At 39.5% G+C, this 26,664-nt stretch overlaps 1 protein-coding gene across 1 annotated transcript in view; it reads right to left on the bottom strand.

Moving 5' to 3' along the window:
- Positions 1-7,681: 7,681 nt before the first annotated feature.
- The window catches only part of PIGK (phosphatidylinositol glycan anchor biosynthesis class K), a 71,382-nt gene continuing 52,399 nt past the window's right edge, over positions 7,682-26,664 (bottom strand). The window contains 1 exon segment of the mRNA XM_054212245.1: positions 7,682-8,629. Within this exon segment, the coding sequence (XP_054068220.1) occupies positions 8,513-8,629 (117 nt within the window). The 3' untranslated portion in view covers positions 7,682-8,512.

Here is a 26,664-nt window from a genome sequence, read left to right as displayed (position 1 = left end):
TTCTCGGGCAAACTTCATATGAAGCTAAGTCATTTTTACCCAAAATACCTCTAAGGAGGCAAGGACACAATAATCTAAAAATAGCTGGGAAAACATTGGAGGATGTGGTGAGGGGAATCTAGAGAGTAAGCAATAAAGTGTGGTTTGTGCTCTCTGGCCGTATTCCCCTGCAATATGAAGATGAAGGTCAGGCTGGGGCTGACAGGGTGGACAGTTGTGGCTCAGTAGCAATGGCTGTCCTGCAGAACTTTCTTTTCAATATTTTACACACCTCTCACGTGACACAAACTCTTTGAAAAATTCTCATAATCATCTCTGACTAATGAAAGTTAATTATTTTGTTTGATGCTAGGAGATGCAATTTCTAGTTCACCTAAAACCATAGTTTAGGGATTAAAAAACGTAAAGAAAGGAACAGTTAAACGGTGAAAGAGTACTGGTAAGACAACAAAACGTAGTGCCAAAGAGAAGAAGGTACAGAAACCTTACAGGTATCAATACTTCACCTTTCCTGGGGCATCAGTTAATACTGATCACTTTGAGTTTCCAGCTGCCTACTGCAAAAGCACATCTTGCTTATCACAAGGAGAAAGAAGAAAAAATTTTAAGGACAGTCTTTAAAAAAACCCTAGGAAATATGAAAGGGCAAGAGTCTAAGGTGGTGAGAAGTTTCTCTGTACTGAAGCAGAAAAGTATAAAACTCAAAGGATGTTTTATAAAATGGCTGTAAAAATGGCTCTGTTTATGCTAAATACTGTTAAAATCACTGGATTGTTAAATGTTTTGTGCACTGAAAATTACAACACAACATGAAATGTCAAATGATACCCTTTGACCACCATGAGGATGGAATTTCAGCATCACCGTGGAAACAAAGATGGTGCCTTTATCACGGCTGACTGTAGAACAGGCTCCATGGCAAATGCAGACGTGCGGAAACAGGTCGTGAACCAGCAGCTCCTTCCCTTCTGTGGCACCTTCCCAGGGTGCCAGCAAGAGAGCACACAGCTGTCACAGCACACACGGGCACGGCCAGCACAAAAGGGAGACGTTTCGTTGTGTTGTGTGTCGTTGAACACCAGACCCAGCCAGAGACACTACTCAGCAGGTGACAGACACGCAGCGTCCTCGTTCACTGTGGAGTACTTTCACCCCGAGTTGTCAGAAAGACAGAAAAGGCAGGAAACTACAGACAAGCAACCCCGGCAACCCAGACAAACGATGGAAAACTGTAACAAAGAACAGAATTAGCAGTCATAAAGACGACGGCACTGGCTAAGATGTAACGCAGCTTTTGTAAGAAAAGTCATGCCTTGCAAATCTACTGAGAGTTCTTCAAAGTTCTCTGAAACAAGTGGACAAGAACATCCAGGTGATGAATCCACAACTAGTTCCGCTTCCAAAGAAGCTACGGGATAAAAGAGAAGATCTTCACCTATGGAACCCAGGTGAATACAGGAAATAAGGCCAAGAGGATACATCATCAGCTTAAGGTTACAAGCAGAATTCCACAGGAAAACATCTCAATACATTTTCTCTGGTTTTCTGTACTCTTCCCTTAGCATCTACCATAGGTCACTCCTTGACACAGGATACAGGGGCTAGACTGTCTAAATAAATAGATAAATAAAAAATATGAAAAAAAAATGTACACTAAAGCCCAGTTACAGTCTCGCCATACTCAAAATGTGCCAGGCAGCCACAAGATCTAAAGGCAGTAACTGCATTCTCATTTTACTGACAGCAATGCCAAAGCATCTAGCTCAGATGGAGAGCAAGGCTGGACCCTTTTTACCAGCCAAGGAAAGTCATCTTAATAATTTGGTTTCTCAGAACCGGTTTATCTCCTTCAGGAGACGTCTAGTGATATTTAAATCTGTCAACTTCTTTACACAACCCAGACAACTGTTAAGATAACATCAGTAGCTTTTAGGACACTAGATACTTCCTGAAGTACGGGGAAGATAAAGGGAATAACGCATATTTAGTGATGTATAAGGTTTTAGGACGTTGCTGACTTCACTTCGGCTATCAGCTCAGTTGGAGCCTGTTAGTTAGGATCCAAACAGCACGATGCGAGTCTGTCAATAGCAAAATGAAGGAAATTCTGAAGGGAACCATTAGGTTTGGCTGAGTTTAAGGCAAGAGCTTAGGTTAGGTTTACGTTTTAACAAAAAAGGCAAAAGTAATGAACAGATTTATAACCTATGAGGATATGCTTCCCCCCACTGCATCCTTGCTGTAACCAAGCTGCAGACAAGGCCAAAACTGAAAGAGGTTACTGGTATTCAGTGGGACTGTTCATTTGTGTTAGACAAAATTGGAACATTTCCCACTACAGCATTATTTTTTTTTAATTCAGCTATACATCTGTAGACAAGCATTACATGAAACACTAAAAAGCTATTCCTGGTCAGTCCGTTGCAAATGATACCGGAGAGAAGGAGCAGCTATACAGAAATGAAAAGCAAAATCAAGTGCACAAAGCCTTCTATATACACCCAAAAAAAGGGAAAGATAGGGACTACTGCAGAGAAGGGTGCATAAAAACTGTACAAAACACACACACATTGCAGTGAGATACCGATGGCCCTATCTGCCATTCCACTGGCATTATAAAGACCAAGGGAACTAAGGGGACCTTAAAATCATTACAATTTGAGACACAGTAATTTTGAGCTACAAACTTAACCTGGACAGGAAAACCAGTATGGAAAAAGTAACTTAACAAAAACCAACAGCAGTATCTTCATCGGTAAACATCAAAGCATTTGCCAAAGGAATTAAGTACCATTACATTGGAATTGGACATAAAGGACAGAGCCTAAGCTTAAAATGCTGACTACATGCAAACCCTGGAGAGTGGGCCCAGCCAAGCACTTACTATATGACAGTATTATTCCAGTAAGTCCTGGTGCAGGCAAGAAATACATATGCTATTTCAGATTAGTCAACTTTGACATAGGCACTTGTATGACATGCCACAAATCTCCCAAACAGACCACAGCCCGGTCGCCCGGTCCCTACAGAGCTGTCGCACCAAAGCCACGTAGTGGTGGGCAGCGTGGGAAAAGTCACTTCCAACGAAATGGCAGCTATGGCAGAGCTTTGCCAGCGTTGCTGTTACATTACCAAACAGTCCCGTTCTGGAATAGCTGGGATTGTTCAACGGATTGCTGTAAACAATGCTGCCAAAATAACTTCTGCTGATATAATTCACATCTCTGTTAAGCCTGTTGGCCAGAGCAGCAAAACTGGTTCAGTTTTGGACAAGGCCTCAGTGTTCTTTGTGCATGTACATTAAAAGAAAGAAAGAAAAAAAAGATAAATCTAAAATTTGCATGGGGAAGAGGACGCAGCATAATCAAACATCAATAGATGTACATCTTCATAAACTTTGAACTGAAACCTTAAACACTATCCATTTAATCACTAAATCAGGCAGAAATCCTCATTAAGGGAGAAAAAGTAACTCATTTTAAAGAACGTGCAAGTGAAATTAGCGCAATGAAATGCTGATTTCAGAGTATGTTATGCAGCATATACAAGTTTTCATCATAAAACACCAATGCTTTCAAGATGCATTTCCCTACAGCATATTATTTGTAAAAATTCATGGAAAGAGGGAAAGCAGAAATAACAGCAGAGTGCGCACAGCAGAGGGTATTATCTTCCATGGGAAATACATTTCTCTGGTGTTTTTTGGTGTTTTGTTTTGGTTTTTTTTAATTTGCCTTTCACCACTTAAAAATGCAAAACCCATTATGCTCATTATTGTACAAAAGTGTTGAAGTGATGGTTGAGAAGACACTTTCATTAAACACACTGCTATTTTCTGTAGTTCCTGATTTTATGGATAGATTAGTCTCTTGGGTGAAATATTTTATGGGTGTCTCCTCAGTCCAAAGGTAACTTAGTCTGGAAGCACGATAAAATGCTACCGGGTCACACACAGCTGTGTGACACAGAGCGGGACGATCTGTACACAGGGACACTGAGTTTCTGACACCCCCAATCTTTGTCCCCAGATTGTACCATATACAAAGGTTGTCCTGTCTCCAAATGCTGCAGACTCCGTGAAATACACCACTCCCACTCCGTGAATTGCCTTCCACTTCACCTCTTTCTATCAATTCCAAATAATCCTGAACTTGTAGAAGCTTTTCAGTCCACAACACAACAAAGTACTGGATCAAATCTAACTATTTACCAGCGACTGGCAGCATCTCATTTCCCCATCTATACTGAAGGGGTAATTAGCTCAGTTTTTGGAAGTCTTCAGACCAGAAACTTCTTTTTATTCCTTCCCTCTAAGCATCCATCAGAGAGGAGAAAGAAGCAGCTCTCAAGCCTCAAAAAAACCTCGACTGACACACTGTTGGTATCAGGGTTGCCGGGGCTGCAGACTTCTCTTGTCTGCCTCAGTGGGACAGTTAGTCCTTCAAACCTCTCGTACGTGTTGAGGAACACAGTGCAACACCTCCCTGTCCTCATCACTTGGCAAATCCCCTCCACCCATGATAAATCCACAGCTGAATCCGGTCTTTGTTTCTTCATAAAACACATGATTTCCTACTATGTGCAACTCAGCCCTGCTTTAGCACACACCGATGCCCATCTGAAGGCTCATTAGACCTCAAGATCCACGCGCTTCCAGTACATTTCGTGGATGTGCTACCAGAGAATGGAAATCCCCAACTGCTGAAACAAGAGATGGAAATGGGCTCAGTTTGCAGACACTCGGGAATTTGAACCAGATTACATTTGCTTTTCTGTAATCGGTACTGGAGACCAGCTTTTAGGGGGGAAAAAACATCTGACAAAAAAAAAAAAAAAAAGAGTCCACTCTCTAGAGGAGATACACCAGCGCTAATGATATTTGTAAAGATAGTTTTGAACCATCTACGATCTTTCCTTATGCTACAACAGCAGCATTTCATGGTGACAGTCACCTCAGTATAAAAGATTTAACTGGCATAGACCAACGAGACACCGATTGCCTCATCACTGCTCAGGCTTCTCTCTCCACTTATTTTTGTGGCAATCTCACTTTTCGGTCTGTTACAAAAGCGTAGCTTAGAGTCACACGTTCGTGTAAACATTTGGGCACGGTCATACAAAACAGCTACTCAAACACATACGGCATTTCATGGACAGCTCAGAAATCAAAGTGGAGAGACATGAGAGAATGTGTACGAGAGAGTATGAGCCTACGGTTAACTTACCATTTCTGTGGCTCAGCAACAGTAACCCATTTCAACATGTGACCCTGAAAGAGCTGAAAAACTGAAATGAAGCAACTTAGCTTTTTATCATCCAGGAGTATTCTAAACAACATCTATAAAACCCACTGCAAGACCTGTCAATGCAGTTACATACCACAGGGTGCAGACGTGAACGAACAAAATCTTGCAAGCAGGGGCATGCACGGCTCACAGACCTAACTCACCAAGCGCTGACATTTAATTCTGCTCCAGAAGTTTCTATGCAAAGAAACATCAAGAAACTGCCATCTGGCTTGTTGCTTGTTTTCTGGATTCCATTAAAAAGATAACCTGTGCCCAACGGAGGAAGCATCCCTACTGCACAGGGACATTGTCTGGCATGAAAGACACAAACGGTTTGTGAGTGAGAACGACCTGGCTGGCTCCAGAGCCCAGGGGCCAAACGGGGTCTGAAGGGCTCTTGGGGAAAATGAAAAGATTACAAACTTTAAATAAATAAATACACAAAACACATTTACAGACAATTCTGTGACATTTCTATACTTCCTTTCAGACCGTAACTATTCAAGGAATAAAAGTTATCACAGTATAGAAAATAGAGTCTCGCAAGCGTAGCACAGGCAACTTTATGGTGACTCTGAGAATGATCTATTTCAACTCCTCACTTTGCGCGTATAAAAATGTTAGAAACGCCCGAAGCATAGTTTGCTGCATTCCAGTCAAATTGTTGTTCTCACTTCAATTTAATCACCTTCACAGGCACACTTACTGAGTGCTTCTATTCATAAATTGCATTTTAATAACCCACCTAATTGCCTCCTTTCCCCCAAGCAGATAAGCTTTTAAGAAGACAGCATCTTTGGTATCTTCCGCTACTTGCAAAATCCAGCTGAGTTCTGTAGATGTTTCTATCTATCACTTCCTGCAAAAGGTGGCTGAAAGAAGGAAAAGGAAAAATTGAATAAAGCCTGAGGAGTCTGCCTAAGTGTAACTGCAACTGAAGCAAGGCACAAAGCTCTGTCAACTTCACCTTAGCCGCTTCTTGAAGTGTGACAAAACCTCCCTATAAAATAAATATTTGATTAAAAATATTCATTACAATTGAAAAAGAGTATCAAAGACTGGATTAAAAAATGAAAGCTAAGCAAAACCTTTCAAGACATTCTGTAGGATTCATTTCTATACTGTCTCCACACATTTCTCTAGTGTCCCTCCATTTCTATACGGTCTGTCTACAGCAGATCTTAGTTGATTGTTGCATTAGAAATAGCTGAGGGGAAAAAAAAAAATTTCTCATTTTAAGAAGTCCCCGTTGTATCACATTTTGGATACAAAGTCAGTGCTTATGAAGAGTGCTACCCAAAAAAACAACCCCAAACCCCACCACACTGCGGAGAGATCCAGAGACCCAGCACGGGGAACGCTGCTCAGACCCCTTCAACTCCTCCCTCCGAGGGCGGCACTGCAGCAAAGAGCGCTCTCAGCTTTCCCATGAAGTTACACTGTTGGTGCCAGGCGATACCAGCGCCTCTGTTACACTACAACTTCTCGTCAGAAAACGGGGAAGAAATCTCTAGTATTATTTATCACAGAACATCAGTTTACAAAACTGTAAGGACAGTGGTGTAGGAATGCTTTTGTTTTAAATACAGATTAATTCCTAATCCCGGTGCTTGGCACATGCTACTGAAAAGAATTCCTGCTGTTCAGCAAAAAGCACAATAAAGTTCTCGGTGCCAGAACTTTATAGTGAGGCAGAGGTGTAGCAGGCAAACGTTTACCTCCTGATAACGGATCATTCTGTACCTTTATCTTCTACAAGCCTAGAAGATGTATGGAGAAAAAAAAATAAGGTTTTAATGCTCAAGAGATGTACTACACTGCTGTTTTTATAGTTGTCTGGCATCAGCCCTGAGGAACAGCTGGAAGCCTCAATGGCTGCCTTCTCTGCAGCCCTCCCGCTCAGCGCACGCACGCAGCGCTCTGACAAGTTCGCTACCCCTAACCCGCGGCTGTGAGGCCACGGTCAATCTGAAAGAGAAGAAAAAAGGACAACAACAATCAGACTTGTATCTTCTGTGCAATATGGAAATGCTCAATACCATAATTCTAAGAAAAACATATTGGCTCTGATATTACTTGTGACTACAAATAATTCCTAATAGCTTTTAGAGATAGGTATCTAGTGTTTACACCATGTATGTACTGTGTAAGCTTTATTACGATTAAGCTAGAGACCAGGTTCCAAAAGCATATTGCGAAAGCTTCTCCTTGCTGACAGGCTTGTGTCTATACATGCACAAATTTGCTACTCTATTCACCAATATCAGTATATCACCCAGACAAAACCCTTTTAACATACATTCACCAGTAAATGTTCAAGAAGAACAAATCAATATGCCAAAACAGAATTTACAAACCCTAGGTGATAAAGCTCATTCTCCAAGGGCTCAGAAACTACAGAATGAGACAGTACAATTTATAACGTTTTTCATCCTAATGCCGGAGTCTTATTGTCTTCTGTGCAAAAATCCAGTGTACTCAAAATCCTGAAAGCACCCAACTCCGTATTTATGGAGTGAAAATACAGCGCCTATGAAGGGTTCCTCTTGGACATGGATAAGTTGTAGTTTCACTTTTTTTGAAGTAGATTCAATGAGGTCATCATATATTTTTGTTTCACCAAATCATAGAATCCTAGACTCAAAACTGCCTAAGGTGAAAGGACTGATCTAAGGGTTGTATTTAACAGGAAAGAAAAACGGACAGTGAAAAAAAATCCATATATTCTAGAGGATTTTTATTTTTGTGAATAAAGCTTTCAATACATCATGCCAAAGTCTGCAAAGTGGCTTATGTTTTTATTGATAAAATGACATCTTAAATAACGTTCTGCACAATGTCTAGTTCTTTAGTGATAGGTTGACTACTTCTAAGATTTACTTTGAAGTATGGGGGGAAAATTTGCCCATTTACAATTCACAATCAACCTCAGAAATTCTGTTACTATGTTTAGGTCCCCCTTTAAGTTTAACCAGGAAGAAAAATTGCTCAGAAAAGCATTAAAATATGTTTAAAACAAGACAAAGTGACAAAAACGTTAAATATTAAAACCATTTGTTAGACTATTTTCAGAAAAGGAGGCAGAAGAGACGCCTTCAGAAGAACCTTTAGAAGCGAGAGCTCAACACCGTTTCTCACTACGACTCTAATACACGTACAGAGCACTCAGATGACACCGATGAAGCCAAAGTAGCAGTCAACGCAATCATCTTGCTTGCTCGAATTCAGAAGATGTGTTTCATGTGCTTGATTCCATATGTTTTGAAGAAAACCATGATGATCAATGCCCAGAGCCCTAAAATAAATCCTCCGGGAGGATGCCAGTCCTTTTGTTTTGGTTTCTGAAAAAAAGAAAAAAAAACAACAAAAAAGAAAAAGAATTTGTACTTAGTTTTCACATTAAACAGGCACTGTGTCTATAAAGTGGTAAAAAAAATAATCCTTGCAGTAGAGAAAAATACCAACAAGCTGTATTTCTTCACACAGTAGAAGCATCTTTCTCCTTGATGTGGTGGAAAGGCTGGCGGGAGGTGAGCTGCCACTCAAGCAGGGAGGTTACGTACCACAAAAAGGCCACCAGAACTGTGCCTGAGACACCACTTTGATGGCTGCGTATCAGCGTTGTGGGACATGTTCAAACTCATTTGTTTGGACAGGATTTCTCATATCTGGTCTCATGTTAATACAAGAGAAAAATGCTACGTGTACGAAAAACAGTTCCTACAAGTGAAAATGTGTAAGAGAAAAGCCAGAGTTGTTTTTCCACTATTATGTGAATAAACAGATATCTAACCACATAAGGAACTAACATTCATTACTACAGGAATATCATAGAACAAAATAGGATTGTTTTTAATGTCAATCACATTTCCCAGGGGCCTCATTGAGTCTAACTGCCTTTCTTTAATGCAGAAATATATTCTGCAATTCAAATACCTGTCCCTTCAACAATTTTTTCCATCTTCAGTAAAAAGCAATTTGTTGAGGTCTTTTCTATCTCACACTTAGCAGTAAGACAAGATAAAACTTGTCTGTACTCTTCTTCCTCATATTTAAAAAAAAAAAATCAGATACTCCATATTCTGTGAGAAATGGACTGTAGAAGATAAGGGCTGCTATGTGCCCCAAGATCTGTCTCTGAGGCTAAGAATATGGTGAAGCTATATGAATGCAAAATTTTAGTTAAGAATATCATAACAAAAATATCAGAATTACAGTATTTAGAAGTATAACTCAGTCCCCCATGCCTGTGCCTACTCTTGCCCTCAGCAGGTATGTTTTACAGCTCTTCTAGGCAGACAGAGATGATTTACTATTACAATAATAAATACTGAAGTGCTTGTTGAGCTTTTTATTCCTGTCTTGCTGAAAGATTTGCACTATTTTGTCCTCATACAGGACCAGACACAAGGGGCACAGAGAGCATTTTGGTTTTGTTGCATTTAAGTCAAAGCTTAAATTATCTTCCTGCCACATGAATAACTATTAAAAAAGATGGTACCATTTCTATTTCTGCATGAATCTGCATACAGAAGCTTGTCGTTCTCCACTAAACGTACCAGGTGGCTGGTGAACTTTAATGCAATAAGGAACAGTTTGGAGCGTCTGTTCTTTCAAAACAGCTTTCCTATCAACAAGAAAACAATGTTTGTTGATTGCTCAGCTCTCATTTTCTAAGCTACGTAGTTTTAGCTTTAGAATTTTTCTGTAAGCATCATGCTCTTAATTAAAAAGTATAACAAATAGCCATGTCGCCTGAGACACCGGAAGAATTTGACACTCTGAAACATTAATGATTTTACTCTGATAGAGGAATCACAGAGCCAGCATTATAATTTACATCAACAACACCAAAACCAAAGATAGGCACAGAGATGGTGTCTACATATGCAAACCACTCCGTTTCCTAAGAAGCGCTCATCAGCTGCAGCGTACGTGCTGTTGGTAATTTGCCACCTCGCTGATACTCGCAAGCATGCATCTCCACATCAACATCTCAGGAAATCAACTCCGCATGTTCAAAAAGGCTGCCAGCACACCTCGCTTCTCAAAGTAACAGCACACGACACTTCTCCACACAAAGGAACTTTCTTGTTTAAATCCTCCTAATTAACCCGTAACTTCGTATGCATATTGCAGTGCCCGTTTCATCAATCTCTTTGTACTATCAATCTTTTCTTTCTTGGATCTCCGACAAATTCCTTACCACAAAGTGGCACCTGACCCTTCTAGACAAATGACTTCAATTTGCAGTCAGTGACACTAAAAGCCTCTCTCTCCTATTTTGTATAGAACACGTAATTTAATTTCTTTAAAGAATTTATATGAATAAATATTTATAAGGTGATCTATGAGTATGGTTTTACATTTTGTCATGCCATGTACTGAAGCCTCCATGGAATTCCGCAAGCAAACGGAGGCCAGTGCAGCAATGGCTCCGTGCTGGGAAATCAAGGACACACATATAGTCAGTTTAAAGCCATGGGATGCAACGTTAAAATGTGAAGGATTAAAAACATGAAGGCACAGCAAAAAACCACGTACGAGTCTATACAAGAGCTACATACTTCATAATCCTAAAAATAAATTACCTTAATGAGAAAGATTTACGGACCCAGAAACTGAAATCCACAAATACATATTAAACCTCAATAAAAGGCCAAAGAGATGCAACTCTGCTGTAGATCTGTAAGTCAATAGTGAGGTTAATTGAGCACAAAATTATATTGAAATATGCCAGTATTTTCCACTAGGGGCATACAGACATCAAAACCTTATGAATTCCTAATCCAGGATTACATAGATTCATGTTTAAACCTACAAAGTATACCTGGAAGAGTTGAAATACATAATTTTCTTTATATTAACTTGATCATCGATTCCCAAGAAAGTTCATCACTGAATTAAAAATGTAATTAGCTTTCTAATTGACAAGTTCATCCTTCTAAAATCATAACAAATATAGCACAGAAAACGTCAATAACCAATCTTTGCCCAGCCGGACACATTAGCTAAGCAGCAAAGAGCACTGAAGTAGTTCCTTTACAAAGTGCTGCATTTTGCATCTGCGAATCAAACCCACCTACGTGTAAGACAGAGTCGCTGCTTCTGCGAATTACACCAGCGAATCCTACTTGTAGCACAGGCTGGCAGAGAGCCTTCAGCCGGCACCGTTGTACCAGCAGACCCTACAATTCTCTCCCCTTGGCACGGCTGTGCCACTGCCGCAAGCGCTGCCCCGTACCTGTGTCCGCGCGGCATCACCCCGAGCCGTCACCGCCAGCAGCCTCCCATAACCGCGGCAGAGGCCAGGGCGGGATGTCCTGCCATAACCGTACGGGCGCCTCGCTCTATTCCTGCAGAAGCTGCATTGACTACTTCGTGCAAGCAGGCAGCGAAGAGTCACAGAAATCACTCCTAGAGGGGAAAAAACTACTAAAGTGCAAGAGAATCGCTTTAAAACCAAATGAAAAACTTTCCTTTTTAGATCCACACACTGGACAAAGGTTGAGAAAAGAGAGAATTTCTTTCTATGCTTATACTAGTTCTGCGGCCATAAGCAATCCCTAGATAAACTGTCGCTTTGCATTGATTTTAGGACTGATCAGAAAGCATTACCAAACATAAAGCTTTTCCCAGATTCAGTATTTATCCTATGAACATTCCATAGTTCAGGGTCTTATTCCAACAAATGTCTGTGAAAGTCAGGCAATTTTTGAAAGTCAGGCATTTTCTCACTTATGAGAAAATGCTAAATGGACAAAAAATGTTAAATGTTGCAGTATTTTAATTTGCAATTAATTATGTATCTTTATAATGCCTAAATTGATACGAGAATGCGTACTATTAAAAGACTACAGATTGGCTGCAGTACTTACAAATTATGCATAACCTTCTTGTAATTTGGGATGGATCTGGAGGAGCAGACGCAGCAGCTCTTTTTTGGCCCAAGTTATTCTGAATTTCATTGTTGTATTACCCACCTCAGAACTTCACGTACTGAGCGCTGCTTCAGTAGCTGACATATTTAGGTTTTGTGATCTACGCCACAATACGACCCCATTATAAACGCCCTCTTTACCCCTACAATAATAGCAGTAACGCACAGGTGAAACGCACATATAAAATGGTAAAATGTGTCATGAACAAATACATTTAGCAGCTTAAGGGCGAGTCATTATCGAATTGCTGGAGATTCCAAATTAAAAAAATAGGTAGCTAAGCAACAGCAAGCTTCCTCCTGTGAACAGTTTTCTGTTGTACGCTCTCTAGTTCTGGTCGACTCATTATCCCGTGGAACTTAAAAACAGTTAACAGAGAGTTGCTCCAAGTACTGTAATTAAGGAGAGGATAAAACAGTGTATTTTCAAACTGGATGGGCCTGTAGGGACCCAAATGGAAAGTATCCAAGACTTTCAATGAAGGTGTTTCATAAAACATGCAATGCTTGTTACTCCAATTAAAATTAGCTTTTTGCAAAAAATAATTCAAAAGTAGTAAAGCTGAAGTGGCAATTAGATTAAGAATGGTTTAATTTTAAAATGTTTCATCAGAACAGAAATAAGATTTAAAACATCACGTATTAACATTTCATGTGGAAAACGCTAATCCAACCCTACAGTCCAACAGAACTCCCTCTGCATTAGTGTCCTCAATAAGGACAAAAACACTGGTACAGAAAGCGTTGGGTTAAACTCAGAATCCACACTGGGATGGCAGCAGTAGAGAAAGCAGCGCACAGTATTGTAGTCAGAAATGTAGTAATTCCCAAACGGAAAAGGGATACGCAAATTCTTCAGTCTCCTCCAGCAGCTTACTCCAAAGAGGGCTTTAAGAAAGTAGGCAAAAACCTTAAAGATGAACATGCACACCATCCGTGCCATGGGGGATGTTCTCCCCAACCTGAGGCAGATGGTGTGTGTTTGTACCACAGGTGCAAAACAGCCGTGTGTAATGGCACAAAAATAAACCATTAGAAGTGCTGTCTTCCAACGAGTCCATCAAAGCGGCAGCTATCATATTTCAAATTAAGCCCTGCTTGATTCTCTCTGGAGTTTCAGCGCAGAGTGCCCTAGACCCAGTTTTGGCCTGTTTATTGCATCTCACATGGCATGAAATACCGCCCCAGATTCTGAGGCTTCCCAGCCAGCAACAGCAGCTCCTGCACTGGGGGGAATCCTGTGCACATCCTCTGTGGAGTTCTCCACCTCTACTCGCCTGGGGGGCAGCAAGCACTCGCAGGGAAGTGAAGCAGGTTTGCTGCTTCTCTGTGCAGCGCTCCCCGCCGTCGTGAGATCATTGGGGTGAATTTTATGTCTTTTGGGGGGTAAATTTCCAAATTCTCTTCTTGGTCATTCTCCATTTAAATGAACATTTCTATTTCTTCCATTGCAATACTAAAGGTTTTCTTTCTTGTTTCTCAAGATACTTAATTTTATGTTAGGGGCCGCGTTAAAGACCAACATTGAAATAAAGATCCACATTTCAAAACAGGTCTTTGAAATCCAAGGCCAATCTCAGATCCAAAACTGAAAAACAACCTGCCTGCTTCTCGTCTCAGAAAAAGCCCAGTGATCTCAAACTGAAGGACAAGGAAGCTCCTTGGAAGAGCCAAATTCTACTATGCCAATAGCACATTATATATTTCCTAGAGGCACTCACATAACAATTCCGCTACTTACAATTCAAAATTGCAAACTGGGTAATCCTCTCGATTCTTATGACAAAGCACACAGCAAAGTTTAATTTTGGAATGAATTTCTATGTATCACAAGCAAATCACAGCACTAAGTATGTCCTCAAAGCTTTTAGCACAAGTCTGCACTTCTAATTTGCCAGTTACAATTTTGATTCGGGGTCCTCACAGGGGAGTGGGGGAAATCAAATAATTCCAGCCATCTAGCAAGAGTTTAATCCTCTTTTGTGCCCACAGCAAGATTAAAGTAATAAGAGAACTCCAACATAAATCGTGCCTGTTTAATCTGCAAAACAATTTAAAGTACTTTTGTCTAATCTCCCAGTTTGTATTTATTAACCACTGTGCCATGATTACTGATATCTCCAATATTAATAAAACTATGAAGAAAGTTCACTCGTCAACAACAGAAACTCATGGAGGATACAGGGAAGAACAGCAGTTAAACTAAATTAACATATCAATGCCTACAACTGCATTTTAAATATTGACTTTGAAAACTCCATAATCACCATAACACAAACCACAATACTGCTATGATAGCTTCGGTTTTTCATTTCCTTCTAAAATATGTAATCTATAAGGGCTTTTTAGAAATGAACTTCTACTTCAAAAATGGCTGCTCACTTATTATTCTCTACTTTCAGTGTTATCTCTCGGCATTACATCGCGCTTTAAAGTGCTTTTAGTTGTTAAACAATTATTCATCAATCTTCCAACCTGTGACACAATACATAATACACTTCTCATCAAAGGGAGCTTTCCCAGCACCTGGGACCCAGTGCAGTGTAATTCCCAGGGAAGCCAGCACTCCGAGGAATGATGCCCGCCTGGCAAACACAACAGGGACTCTACCGGGGGGCCTCCAAACCAAGGTGTGGGATTTGCTACATCCAAAGCTAACAAACACAGCGCTGTATGGGCAGCAGTAACCATCCGTACCTATCTTTGATGGACAGACCTCTGCTGAGGGACAAGGGCTGAGCTCTCACCTGCTCAGCTGCCGGTGAGTTACGTTGCAGAACTCGTGTATGCTTTAGGGTGGAGATTTAAAAAGTCACAATACAAAGTTGCACTTAGAAAAAAAACCAACTACGGCTATTTAAGGTATATTAAACAAACTGGGTTTTTTTATATTTTAATCCAGTTAACACTCTTATAGGAAGCCATGATCATGATTTTGCACAAAAGGGCACCTAAATCTACAGCAAATACGTGAATGACATTTGCATACACAAAGCTTCACGACAACCAAAGCATGCAAAAATAGAAGATGAGCAGCTCAATTAAGGAGACTCAGTATTCAAAATTTGGCCACCGCTAATTTGAGAAGCATCCTTCTTTTTTAATATTTTTGTATTTAATTAATTTAAACAAGAAAAGGACTATTAGCAAAAACAAGACTAAAGGCATTCAACACGCAGTGCTCTGCCACAAACAGAAAGATAAACCTCTTGGGGTCCTTACACTAAAGGGGGCCAGAAAATAAAAAAAATACACACTAGCAAGGCAGACGTCAGTGGAGAGGACCTGCAAAAATGATCAGATATAAAAGCAACCCCTTTGCTGCACTTGGGGTTAAGCAGACAGGAACATCAGCTGCAAAGAACAAAGGAGGTGAAAAGGGTGTGTAGAGGCTGCTCGAGGGACAAAGATATTTTGTATTCACAAAAATACAATTCTGTAAATAGGGACAAGCTATTCTCAGAGTACTATTCTTCCAAGCAGCATGCACCGCTCACTTTCTCCCAGGAAAAGATTATCTCCAAGTCATCTAGGGTGCAGATCTTGTTCATAGAAATACGTCGTCATGTTGCCAGCAGGAGCAGAACCAGAACCAACCTCTCAGCTCGGCAGAGACGAGGCAGCGGGAGAACATGGATGGCTCCTGCCTGTTTCAGTCTGGGATGGTTTCTCCAAGTGCCGGCCTCCCCCAGCCCAGCCTTTCCAAGGAGCACAGCACGCCCACTTCCTCCTTGGAAACCTGACTTGGATTCCCCATAGTGTCTCTCTGGACCACAAGGTGAGCCCATTCAAATGCTTTTAAACCAATATGCTCCGAGGCGGGTTTTTTTTCTTAATCTCGTAAAATTAATTGCATGCCTTAGAACTTCCATTATGAAGTATAATTTGGATCATTCAAATTCAAACGAAGTTGTTTCTATTTATATGGAGAAACCACGATGTTCATAAATTATTATGCTATTCCTTTCATAGTAGTAGTGATGCTTCTAACCACACATTCTTTTTCTGGATATCCCATGAGTATCTACTCATTTATTTCCAGGTGGCAGGCTGTATTAACAACAGATGTTAGACAACATTAGATCTTATACTCAGTATGCCATATTGAGTACAAAATCTAATCAAATATCTCAACAGCTACATTTTAAGAAACCGGAATCCAAATAAATAGTGCTTATTCACGTAATTTTACTGCTCTTTTTTTTAAATCTCTACAACTATAATTTAAAAAGTTCTCCTTTGCCCTGAGCTGTGTGCTACATTATACATGTGTGCAGTAGAGCTCCATATTTTCTATCTCCAGCTTGCACAACTCAAAACAGAAGGCATGAAAAAATGGATGGAGGGAGAAGCAGGGCTGAGGCAAAATGTGCCCATACATTTATATGAGCAAGATCAAATATGGCTGTGTTTTTATTGCAAAACGTTTTCATTTCCAGTGAGAAACCAGTGTACTACAGCTGGTGATATATCAGTTTGTTCCCCACCACCACCCAGTTTTTAAAGGTGATTGTTGTATTCACTAGTTTTGCACTCATATGCTAGACAAGTATTCTCACCCAAGTGTACTTTGTACCTACTCTCTACGTGAGCAGAAGAAAAAGAAAAAGGAAAATGAAAAAGAACTATTCTGAAATATCAACCTAATACTTTTGGTTACTGTGGCTGCTATACAACCTCAAAAACAGATCATAAAACATGGACACAGCAGTAATACAGACACTTATTTAGTAGTTGCACATAATTACACACACGCACCAGAAAGCCATTTCTGTTATGCTGGTATGTCAAAGAACAAGGAGTCACAGAGAGCGGATCCATTACTGTGAAGAGTTTTTGTAGGCAGCTGCCATTGAGAAAGAATGGCAGATTTATGGTATCATAAATATTCACTGTTCCTACACAACATTTGCGTGACACTGGATTCATCAGTTGAATGCTACATGGGGCTCAACAAAGACCATCTTTTTGGAAGAATAAATGGGCGTAGCTGGGTATACACCCCCCCGGATTACCACATGCAATACATACGGTATCAACATCCTTCCGAAAGGGTAAGTCTTTAAAAAAGATAAAACCACAAACGGTCTTATCTAATGGCAAACCAGCTGCACTTTTTCTGCCTACCATCTAAACTAACCACAGGTTCCTGCCCTACTGCAGTCATGTTGTCACTCGGTCCCCTGTAAGTACTAGTCATCATCTGTTTGTCCGCCATGTATTTGTAGATGGCATTTCACATGAGGCACTCCATCCTGAAAAGATGCGCTCACTCTCTATATTCACAGAGTCCCACCACTGGAGCTAGGCTTCTCCAGGAGCACCGAGCCAGAGGAGACAGCTGTCACTGCCCGGTTCTCTCGCCCTGGGGGAAGGCTGAGGGGAGGAGGGGGCTGGCTATGGCAGGGTGCCACACACCGAGCAAGGAAGCCACCCACTACAGTAGTAATTGCGTGTGCCAAGATGAATCACAACCTTGCACAAAGAATTTGCGCAGGAACCATGATGTGGGATGCTGTCTTGTCTGTCCAACAGTGTGAACACAACTGCTCCATTACTGGAGTCTTCATTCATTTACCCCTTCCATGCATTCTTCAAATGGAAATGATTTCATCAAATTTCAACCCTCTGAGTTATTTAGGAAAACAATTCTAGACAGAGCACTAGAGAGCAGCCTGCCAATATCTCTATCTCTGGCCATTCATCAGTCCTGTCAAGAGCTTTTGAGTTACACTGCCGTGCTCCTCACAGCATGCTACTGAAGGGTAAACAAAATATAATTAACTTAACACAAAAAAATCACCAATAACACCTCACTAAGTTTACACGGTTAAGTGGGATAAATGTGTGAATATATTTGGAGCTAACAGTGCCTTCACCTGAGGAAAAATGTTCAGAAGGTATCTTCCATCACAGCACTGCAAAATATGTCAAGCTAAGATTGGTAACATTTATATTTCTTCCTTATCAATGTGAGCTTATTGGTAACAGCTCCTTACGCTGCATAAGTTCAGAAGAAATATAGTAGATAGAAAAAAAAACTAGCAAAACTGTTACTGCTAATTTTACTACTCACTGAAATACCATTTAAATACATACTGTCTATCAGAGAAGCTTTCATGTGTAAACAATAAAAAGTAATGATTAATAAAACCTGTACAAGGTTATGCGAGAAATGAAAACGTTACACAACACTGAACTGACACCAGAAAATGGAATTAAATCTTGCATCTTGGACAACCTACTATAACATACTTCAATAATCTGCTTTATATAGAAAGGTCCTGATCCTACACATATTTAGTGACCGCTAACACAAACCAAGTCAGGAATTTAGTCTTACAGTCAAATTACACATGTGGTTACACACACATGTTGTTTCTATGCCCAGTGCAATCAGTATTAAGCAACAAAATGAGGAATAAAGACTCAGAAATACTTTGCCCTTTGCCTAAGGATTTAACAGCTTCCCCTCCTTTCCCTCCACCCCACACATACATCCATGCACACACTTGGCTTTCTTATTCCTGGCATTATTATTCCAGGGACACAAATACAAAACACCAGAAACCTGAGAATTGGAGAGGTAATTTAAGAGCCGGAATGGATGCTGACCCCCCTATCCAGGCCTGCACAACCATATTGTACTTTCAGTTGGGTAGTTCCTCTTCACAGCTTTTGGGGAGGGAAGAGGTAAGGAAGAACCAGACCACAGGCTCTAAGGTACAAGGTAAGAGAAACTGGAAGTGGGTCTTGACAGAAGCCATTTGGCAGCATCAGGAGAAGTGATAAAGCAGAATATGCCTCATCCCTGTAATACAGCAGATCTCCATCTTTTCACACCTTTTGTCTGCTGCGGACTAAGCCGGAAAAATTCTGAACAAGTTGGGCATTATTTGGGAATGCCAAAGACGGCGCTCTCATAGCCCAAAGAGGCTTCTGCAGAAAAACCAGCTGAACAGTAGGAAAGATGCCATTTCTCTGTACATAAAAATGAAAGCTTCACTAATCAATGACCACCTAAGAGTACGGCTTACTTTCACATTTGCCAGTAAGTCTCATTCCAAACGCAAAGCCCGTTCCACCAGAGACTTCTCCTATGGAACAGCAAAACTGATCACCAAAATGAAAGCAACTCTGGAGCAGTATTTCTTCTGTTAAATACTGTATTTACTAAAAGAAAAAGTGATTTAATTTACCATTAAAAGTTCTGCTAAGTCAGTTTTCTTCTAATTAGGGAAGTCCTAAAACTTGTTTAAATCAAGCATAATTTTTAAACTACTACCCTAGCACTTTATAGGCTGTTATGATATAGACAAGATTTATATTTTTTTAATTCAATAAGAATTAACAAAATAAATGTAGCAGTAGCTCTTCATTCCATGATATTTTCAGCTTTTAATTTACATTAAAAGACAATGAATAAAGTTACTAAGTAAATTTTTTTTTTAAATGTAGACTTTTACTGCTACGGTTTACTATAATAATAATGAAGATTATAGTTGCTACAACCCCAAAATTCTATTGCTAGAAATTATGCTTTCTCACTAAGGTTTTTGTGGTTTAATTGTCTTCATCTAATATTGATATTTGGCACTTGGATGTAATTAAGAATAGGGGAACCATTCTTAGAATGCTATTCCAATCCATTAGGCAAATCTTCTCACTATGATATGAAAATTTTCATCTACTTAATTAGCACACCTACTTCTTCCGAGCTTAAGTGCACCTAAGCTATATTTTATGATGGCCGAAGGAAAAAAAAAAACCCCACAACACATCAATTATGCCTCCACTCAATTGTACAACTATTTTAAAATGTGTGAACAGTTAAGACAAAATTGAAAAATTACCATAATAGGCTTTTGACACTTCCCTGCTTAAGCAAAAATTAATTCTAACTCCCTGTTTTTATGCAAAGCCTTTATAATTTCTCTAATCTTGAGTTCCCATGAGAGAGAACACAATACTTTCAAGTACAAGAGTGTGAGGCTTGGCATCTTCTCTTTTTAGTTATGCAGTTTATTTGATGGAAGTCTAAACCACTAAGCCTCCCTTTGTGCTTAATATAAGCCTTCCTCAGTGGAAATACAAGTTAATTTAAGTAAAATGAAGTTTTAGGAAGAATGCATTCTCTTGTACAGAAAGCTTCACTACAGCAAAGCTTTTTTAAATGCAGCATCTGTTTCCTGAATTGCTCTAGAACCCGTAATAAAAATGAACTAAAAAGACGCAAAATTTTAAAAAAGTACTTTACATGTGAAACATCATAAACGTAAAAACAGTCTAATGGAGTAACTTATTCATCATTTTACTATATGTTTTTCAGCTTCATCTTGCATTGTGCATGAAGACGCTCTATCAGTGTAATGAATTAGCATGTTCTAAGCGTAAGACATTAAGCGTCTTCTGTTTTATTAATGGTGACTATTATTAAACCTACTGCTTATGTTACAAAAGTAAATCAGCCATACTGCTGGTATACACTTCCACATACAGTAAGGTGCGTGGATCACATACTAAATTCACAGAGTTATTTCATACGTTTCCTTGCCCTCAACCACAGGTGAAATATTTGTACATCAGATACTGTGCTACAGCAGCACACGGTGTATTATGATGCCTACAAACCTATTAAGGTCACAGAAAGCTTGTGCATATATTTAGTCTATTCCCATGTGAGGCAGAGGTGTATTATTTGCATACCATTATGCACTGAAAAACCTATTCAGTTATCCCCACTGGAGACGACTCACCACAGTGACCTAAATAGTATTCACTTTTTCAATATTTGAAGGAACGGCAAATAAATGGGACCCAGTGCAGACAAATCGAAAAAGACTCAGAACATCTAAGAATCCAGGTTATAAATGACAAATGCAAATGAGCACAGACCAGCATATCACAAAAAAATCTCATGGAAGAATGATGAAAAAAGTGAATTATATGCTTAATAGAGGACTACAATGTTGAGAGTGAAAATGGCTGGAGAGTTAATTTTAGCAAAACAGCTCTGACATTAGCCACAAAGGAGAGCGCAAAGGAGAGCAAAGAGTCTCAAATCACAGAACTCACTTAAAAATAACCTCCTTACAGTTGCAGTGACAGCAGCAGTGCTAACAGCAGCCGCCCAAAACAAAGTGAGATAGCTATTGATATTTTATCTATAGCACTGTGCAACAATTCACATTTCGTTAGTAATTGAAACCCCTGCGACACGTACATATTGCTTCTTCAATAACAGCTGTAATATTGTGCATACTTTCTGTAATCATGTACGTGTACTAACACACCGTAATTGTCCTCCTCATTTATATTCCCCCCATAATTACAATATTTTGATTAAACATCTACCAGCCTCTACTCACTGCCTTTTTCTAGTCATTCTTCCTGATTTCAATATAGCCACAAAGAAAGGGGAATATAAATAAAGTATCTACGTACTCTGTGCAGAAAGTCAGAAGAGATTAACATAACGGCCCTTTACGGCCTTAGCCTACAAATCAGAATCTCTCACTGTTAACCTTATTTTGCTTTTTGCCAACATGCTGTATGAAGTTTACTTTAATCTGTAAGCATTTTTGAACCTCTCTCTTTCTGTAAGGCTCTAAGCATAGATAAAGCACAAGAGAAACAGTAACCACAGTCTTAAAATCACAGTTGTGAGCAAGTTGTAAAGCACAAGAAAAAGGTTTCATGTCACAGTCTAGTTCAAAGCCAACAGAAAGATCAATAGTGCATATTGAAAGGTTTGTGCGTACAAGATCGTCAAACACACGGCTGATTCACATGAAAAAAACACAAAACTTTTTTTTTAATATAAAAAATGTAATAATTTTTAGAATTCATGGTTATACAGCTACTACTGACCCTTTAAATGCAGTTATTTGAAGTTCAGATGAGTAAACCAAAAAGATCTACAGCACTCTATAAAGCCTGACATGTTACAGTCACTTTCTGAACTTCTTCCTTCATTTTACATCTTAGATAGTGCTTATTAAAAAGAAACGATTACAGGAATTACCTCTTAAAGAAGCTGCAAATCCAACGCGGCACCTCTAACAATTATAGCTACTATAGAGCCAGGGTATCTTCTAATATATATTTTTTAACAGTACGTCTGACAATTCTATACGCTGGTGGGTATGAAACTGATGTCTCATAATCCATGAAATGGATGACCCTACATTCACATATAATGCCTCATATTACCAGTATTCTCAAGGGCAAACCGAGCACTCCCATGATACGTGCGAAAGCTTTGAATTTATTTCCATTTCAACTTTCCAGAGTAACAATTATTTTCACTCTCTCTTTCCTGCTCATGAGAAACATAAACAAAAATTTTCAGGGAATATACATACACTTTCTCAATTTTGGCTGATACTCCCTGTTCTAGTTAGCTTTAGAAATTCTGTAGTCACGTACCCAGCCAGGCTGAAAACTGCCTGTTTTTTTGTAAGCAGTAGATTTCAGCTCACTGCTGTGCTTAATGAGCGTAGGACTCCAACAGCAATGGGGGAGAGCGGAGTGTGGCCACTGGAGGGGCAGCCCCTAGTTGAATTGCTCCAAGCTGCCTGTCAAACTGATCTTCCATCCTGTGCCAAAGAAGAATGAAGATACAATGCCAATCTTTAAATGTAAGGGTTTTCAGGGAAAGAGAAAAAAAAGACACGACCTCAGAAAACGGAACAGTTCGGTGCTAAACTTCATTGTCCGAACAGTTGGATCTGTACAGCCTAAAATGGTCATTTTGAAAAGACGGCACCAGTTGCATCCATTTCTGCTCTTGCATCTCCCCAAAGAGGTGACTATCTTTGAGGGAGAGCATGGTCTAGGGGTTACCGTCATCTTCTGGGTGCCAGTTCTGTGAAGAAGTGATAAATTCACATTCCAAGACATGACAGCAGAGACTGGACTCTACTGATGCCCAGGCGAGCTAATAATGTAAACACACATCAAAGAGAACATTTTGATAACTGCTTAACTAACTGTTCCTAACAGAGCTGTGCAATAGGAAAAAAAGAGATAATTTTTTTATTCTTTTTAAAATATACTTCAGTTGCATTTAAAAAAAAAATGCAAGGAAGGAGGTGAAGTTACACGTTTTAATGCATAAACAGGGAAGAAAGGGTGGACCATGCATGCAACATTTCTGGCAAGAAAAAGCTACCATCCTCCACCTCTAATATCTCTGGGCAGCTGGAACAGGACACGGCGAAATTTCCCCTTCTTGGCTTACAGAAAACATTTAGTGTGGTATTTCTAGTAGGAAACAGTTAAAAACAAGAACCCCACAACTGACTGTTCAGGTTCCTCGCGCAAGATACCTTTCAATGCCTTTAGTTAATTCAATCCTTTGTACTCAGCTATAATTGGAAGAATTTAATACTACATTCAGTTCCCCTGTAATGCTCAGTCAGCAACAACAAACTCTCATGCTTCTTTTCTGGCTCTGCCAAGCAGTGTTGCATGCAGACAAAAGAAGAGTTCCCCATGCATGAATATTTTGGTAGTCTGTCCTTACAGAAATTAAGTTGCTCATAATTACAGCAAAATTTTTAAGATTTGCCAGGCAGCATTTGAAAGAAAAATAATTCTAAGATACTTATCTTTATTGTGTCTTGAAGACTAAGAGAAGAGCTTCCACCTAATATTTCAACTTAAAGATATAAAGAAGGAGAACCTTCCCTGTGGTTGAGAAACAGTAAAATAATGATCCTGGAGAAGCAGAGAGTGATGACCCACAACAGTCCTTTAATGGGAATATGGAAGAAAAGAGACTGCTTTATTAGGGCTCTGCTTCCAGAGGGTTTCCCTCATAATCAGATGAAAAACATAACAAAATAAAAGCAGCTGCGCCTTGACTGTAAAAACAGATCATCACTAATTTATGCTAACTCCACATCATTGTCTGCTGTGATCAGAAAGCAGTGATGAGAAAAATCAACAGCAAATCAAAAAATTATAGTTTAAATCTTTGATAAAAATGTTTTACGCTACACTCAGAAATATGTTCCATTTCAGGAGTGTTACAACTTTGTCTACGAGATTTCATTCGGCTAATGTGCTACTGAATTTCTGAATAAGAAAAACAAGAGAGACAATCTTACTGTCTGTGTGGACTACCAGCTTACGTATGAGGGTGCTGAATACCACCACTAACTATGCATTAGTTCACTAGATGAAAAAATGCCTGAAAATGTTACTGGTTTAATGTTTTGCTAGTAAAAGATCTGTACCAGCTACAACCAAGTCAAGAATGTGTTTGGTGATTTCTTGGAGTGAGTCAGAGAAACAGGAGACTATTCCATTCTTAATATATTACTTACAGAAAACAGTACTATCAAAATAATTAAGCACTCATTCTCTAGATTTAAAGGTAGACATTAAATACATTACATGACTCATACACACAGCAAGACTGCTACTCATGATTTTTTTAATCAACCTTAATATGAGAAGAAATATTAGGGAGTGAACTTCAAAGCACCAATACGCACCAAGTAGCACACAGTGTTGGCAGGAGTATCTTTGCTGCTCTAGGACATACTTGGTTTGGTGGTTGGCAAAACCGTGCAGTAATAGCTTTTCCCAGAAAGTTTATTTTGCTCCTTTTGAGCACAGAGTTTTCTACTAGGTGGCACTCAATTCAAAGGAAGCCAAAAGATTTAAATAATCTCTAATTTACACAACAGTGAGAGAAATTAAGTCCACATACCGTATATAAATTAGGGAAAGAAGCAAGTTCTTATTTACTGGATAACATCCAGTCATTATTCAATTTGAGACCACTTCCAGTTATGAGTTATAAAATGCAGGCAAACCATCTCTAGGTTACACAATTCACAAACATATGTTTAATACAGAAAAGAAAAGAAATTGCAAAAAAAAAAAATCTTAGTAAAACACATTGATTTCTAACTCCTGTACACCTCAAACGCCCTAGATGAAGACAGGCTGGTTCAGCAAAAGGCGTACAGCGCACCTGGGCTTAGTTCTGCACATGAACATAGTCAGAATGCCTGAGCCCCAAAAAGGACTGCAGGTCAGCTGGTGAGGAAGAGGATGTTGACAGATTTCCATGACACGCATCAGAAACAGCTTTTCTCACCTCTAGTCTGGAGGAGACAGACATGAACATGGCAGAACAGGCTGCTGTTCTCCACATACTCCAACGCGGCGAGAAGTGGCAGTGGTAAGGGGACAGCACTGCCTTCACCATGTTGCTCAGAACTGCAAAAGTAAAACCTGACTAGGCAGGTGTCCTCATGCAAAGTGACATGCCACAAGGCTTTTTGTTGGGTAGCCACGTAATGTATTTTGTCAAAATATAATTGAATTCAGAAGTGAGAGCACTTTCTAATCTTTGATATGAAAAATTCAATTTTCAGTCATCCTGAAAAAATACAGTTCCAACAAAGAAAAGCATTCCTGTGTCTGTACCAACAGGTGCAACAAAATTTGGACCTTTTGGTGAAAGGTCATACTCTGTCTCTGACATCACCTAGCTGAATACTATGACCAGGGTTTTAAAAAGCAAGCTATTCTTTAAAGCTGTTTTCAAACACAGCTACATGGATAGATTTTCAGAGAATGTATAAGTATCTGTGTCTGAAACTTTACACATCCAACCGGACACATCTAAGTGTCACAAGTTGCTTTTGAACATCTTAGCCTGTAAAGACACAGTAAAATGCAAGTATTATTTATCAAAGTACTTTAAAACTTTTAACAAATTATTATCCATAAACCAAAATTACTGTCTGCATTAAAAAAAAAAAAATCAAAATCTGTGCTACTGCTGTGCTATTAAACACCTGGCATAGTTGACCAAAGTTCTGAACACCACTAGTGGTTTCTATAAGACATAAATAGGAACCAAGACTCCACCATCAGAACAGCCGAAGACTGAGTGCGAGAGGCCCCCCCTTGGAACGGAACAACTGCTATCGGGCAGCTACGAGGCGAGGGGCAAGGCACCAGTGTGGTCCCTGAATTTTAAAGTTATGCTTTCAAGACTCTATCAGTATGCGACGGGTTAATTTTCATATCGAGCATTTCACAAAGATTGTAAGCCACATAAAACCACTTTAATTTAATGTCTGTGAAAACATTTAAGACTAAGAGCTAAAATTGTTGTGTTATAGATAATCAAAAAATACTTCAAAAAAATCTATACAACATGGTGTGTTCTATTTTCTTAATACTGTTTCAACAATTTCTGCCAAATGCTGCTAAAGAAAACCTCTCTCAATTAAATCAGCGTGAAACAGGAATAGCATCAACAAATGCAATAAACTAACACCCCTCTACTATGTGAGAATGAGGTCCCGAGGATGAATAAAAACTAATCTTCAAAGCAAAATTATTTTTGGGGGGGAGGGAGAGGGGAGTGGAGCAAACTCGTTACAGAAGCAAAGAAATTATGGAAAC

Source organism: Rissa tridactyla, chromosome 8 (genome assembly GCF_028500815.1).
Source record: "Rissa tridactyla isolate bRisTri1 chromosome 8, bRisTri1.patW.cur.20221130, whole genome shotgun sequence".
Lineage (NCBI taxonomy): Eukaryota > Metazoa > Chordata > Aves > Charadriiformes > Laridae > Rissa > Rissa tridactyla.
Note: the sequence above shows the minus strand (reverse complement) of the source record. Positions and strands in the feature narration are given on the sequence as shown.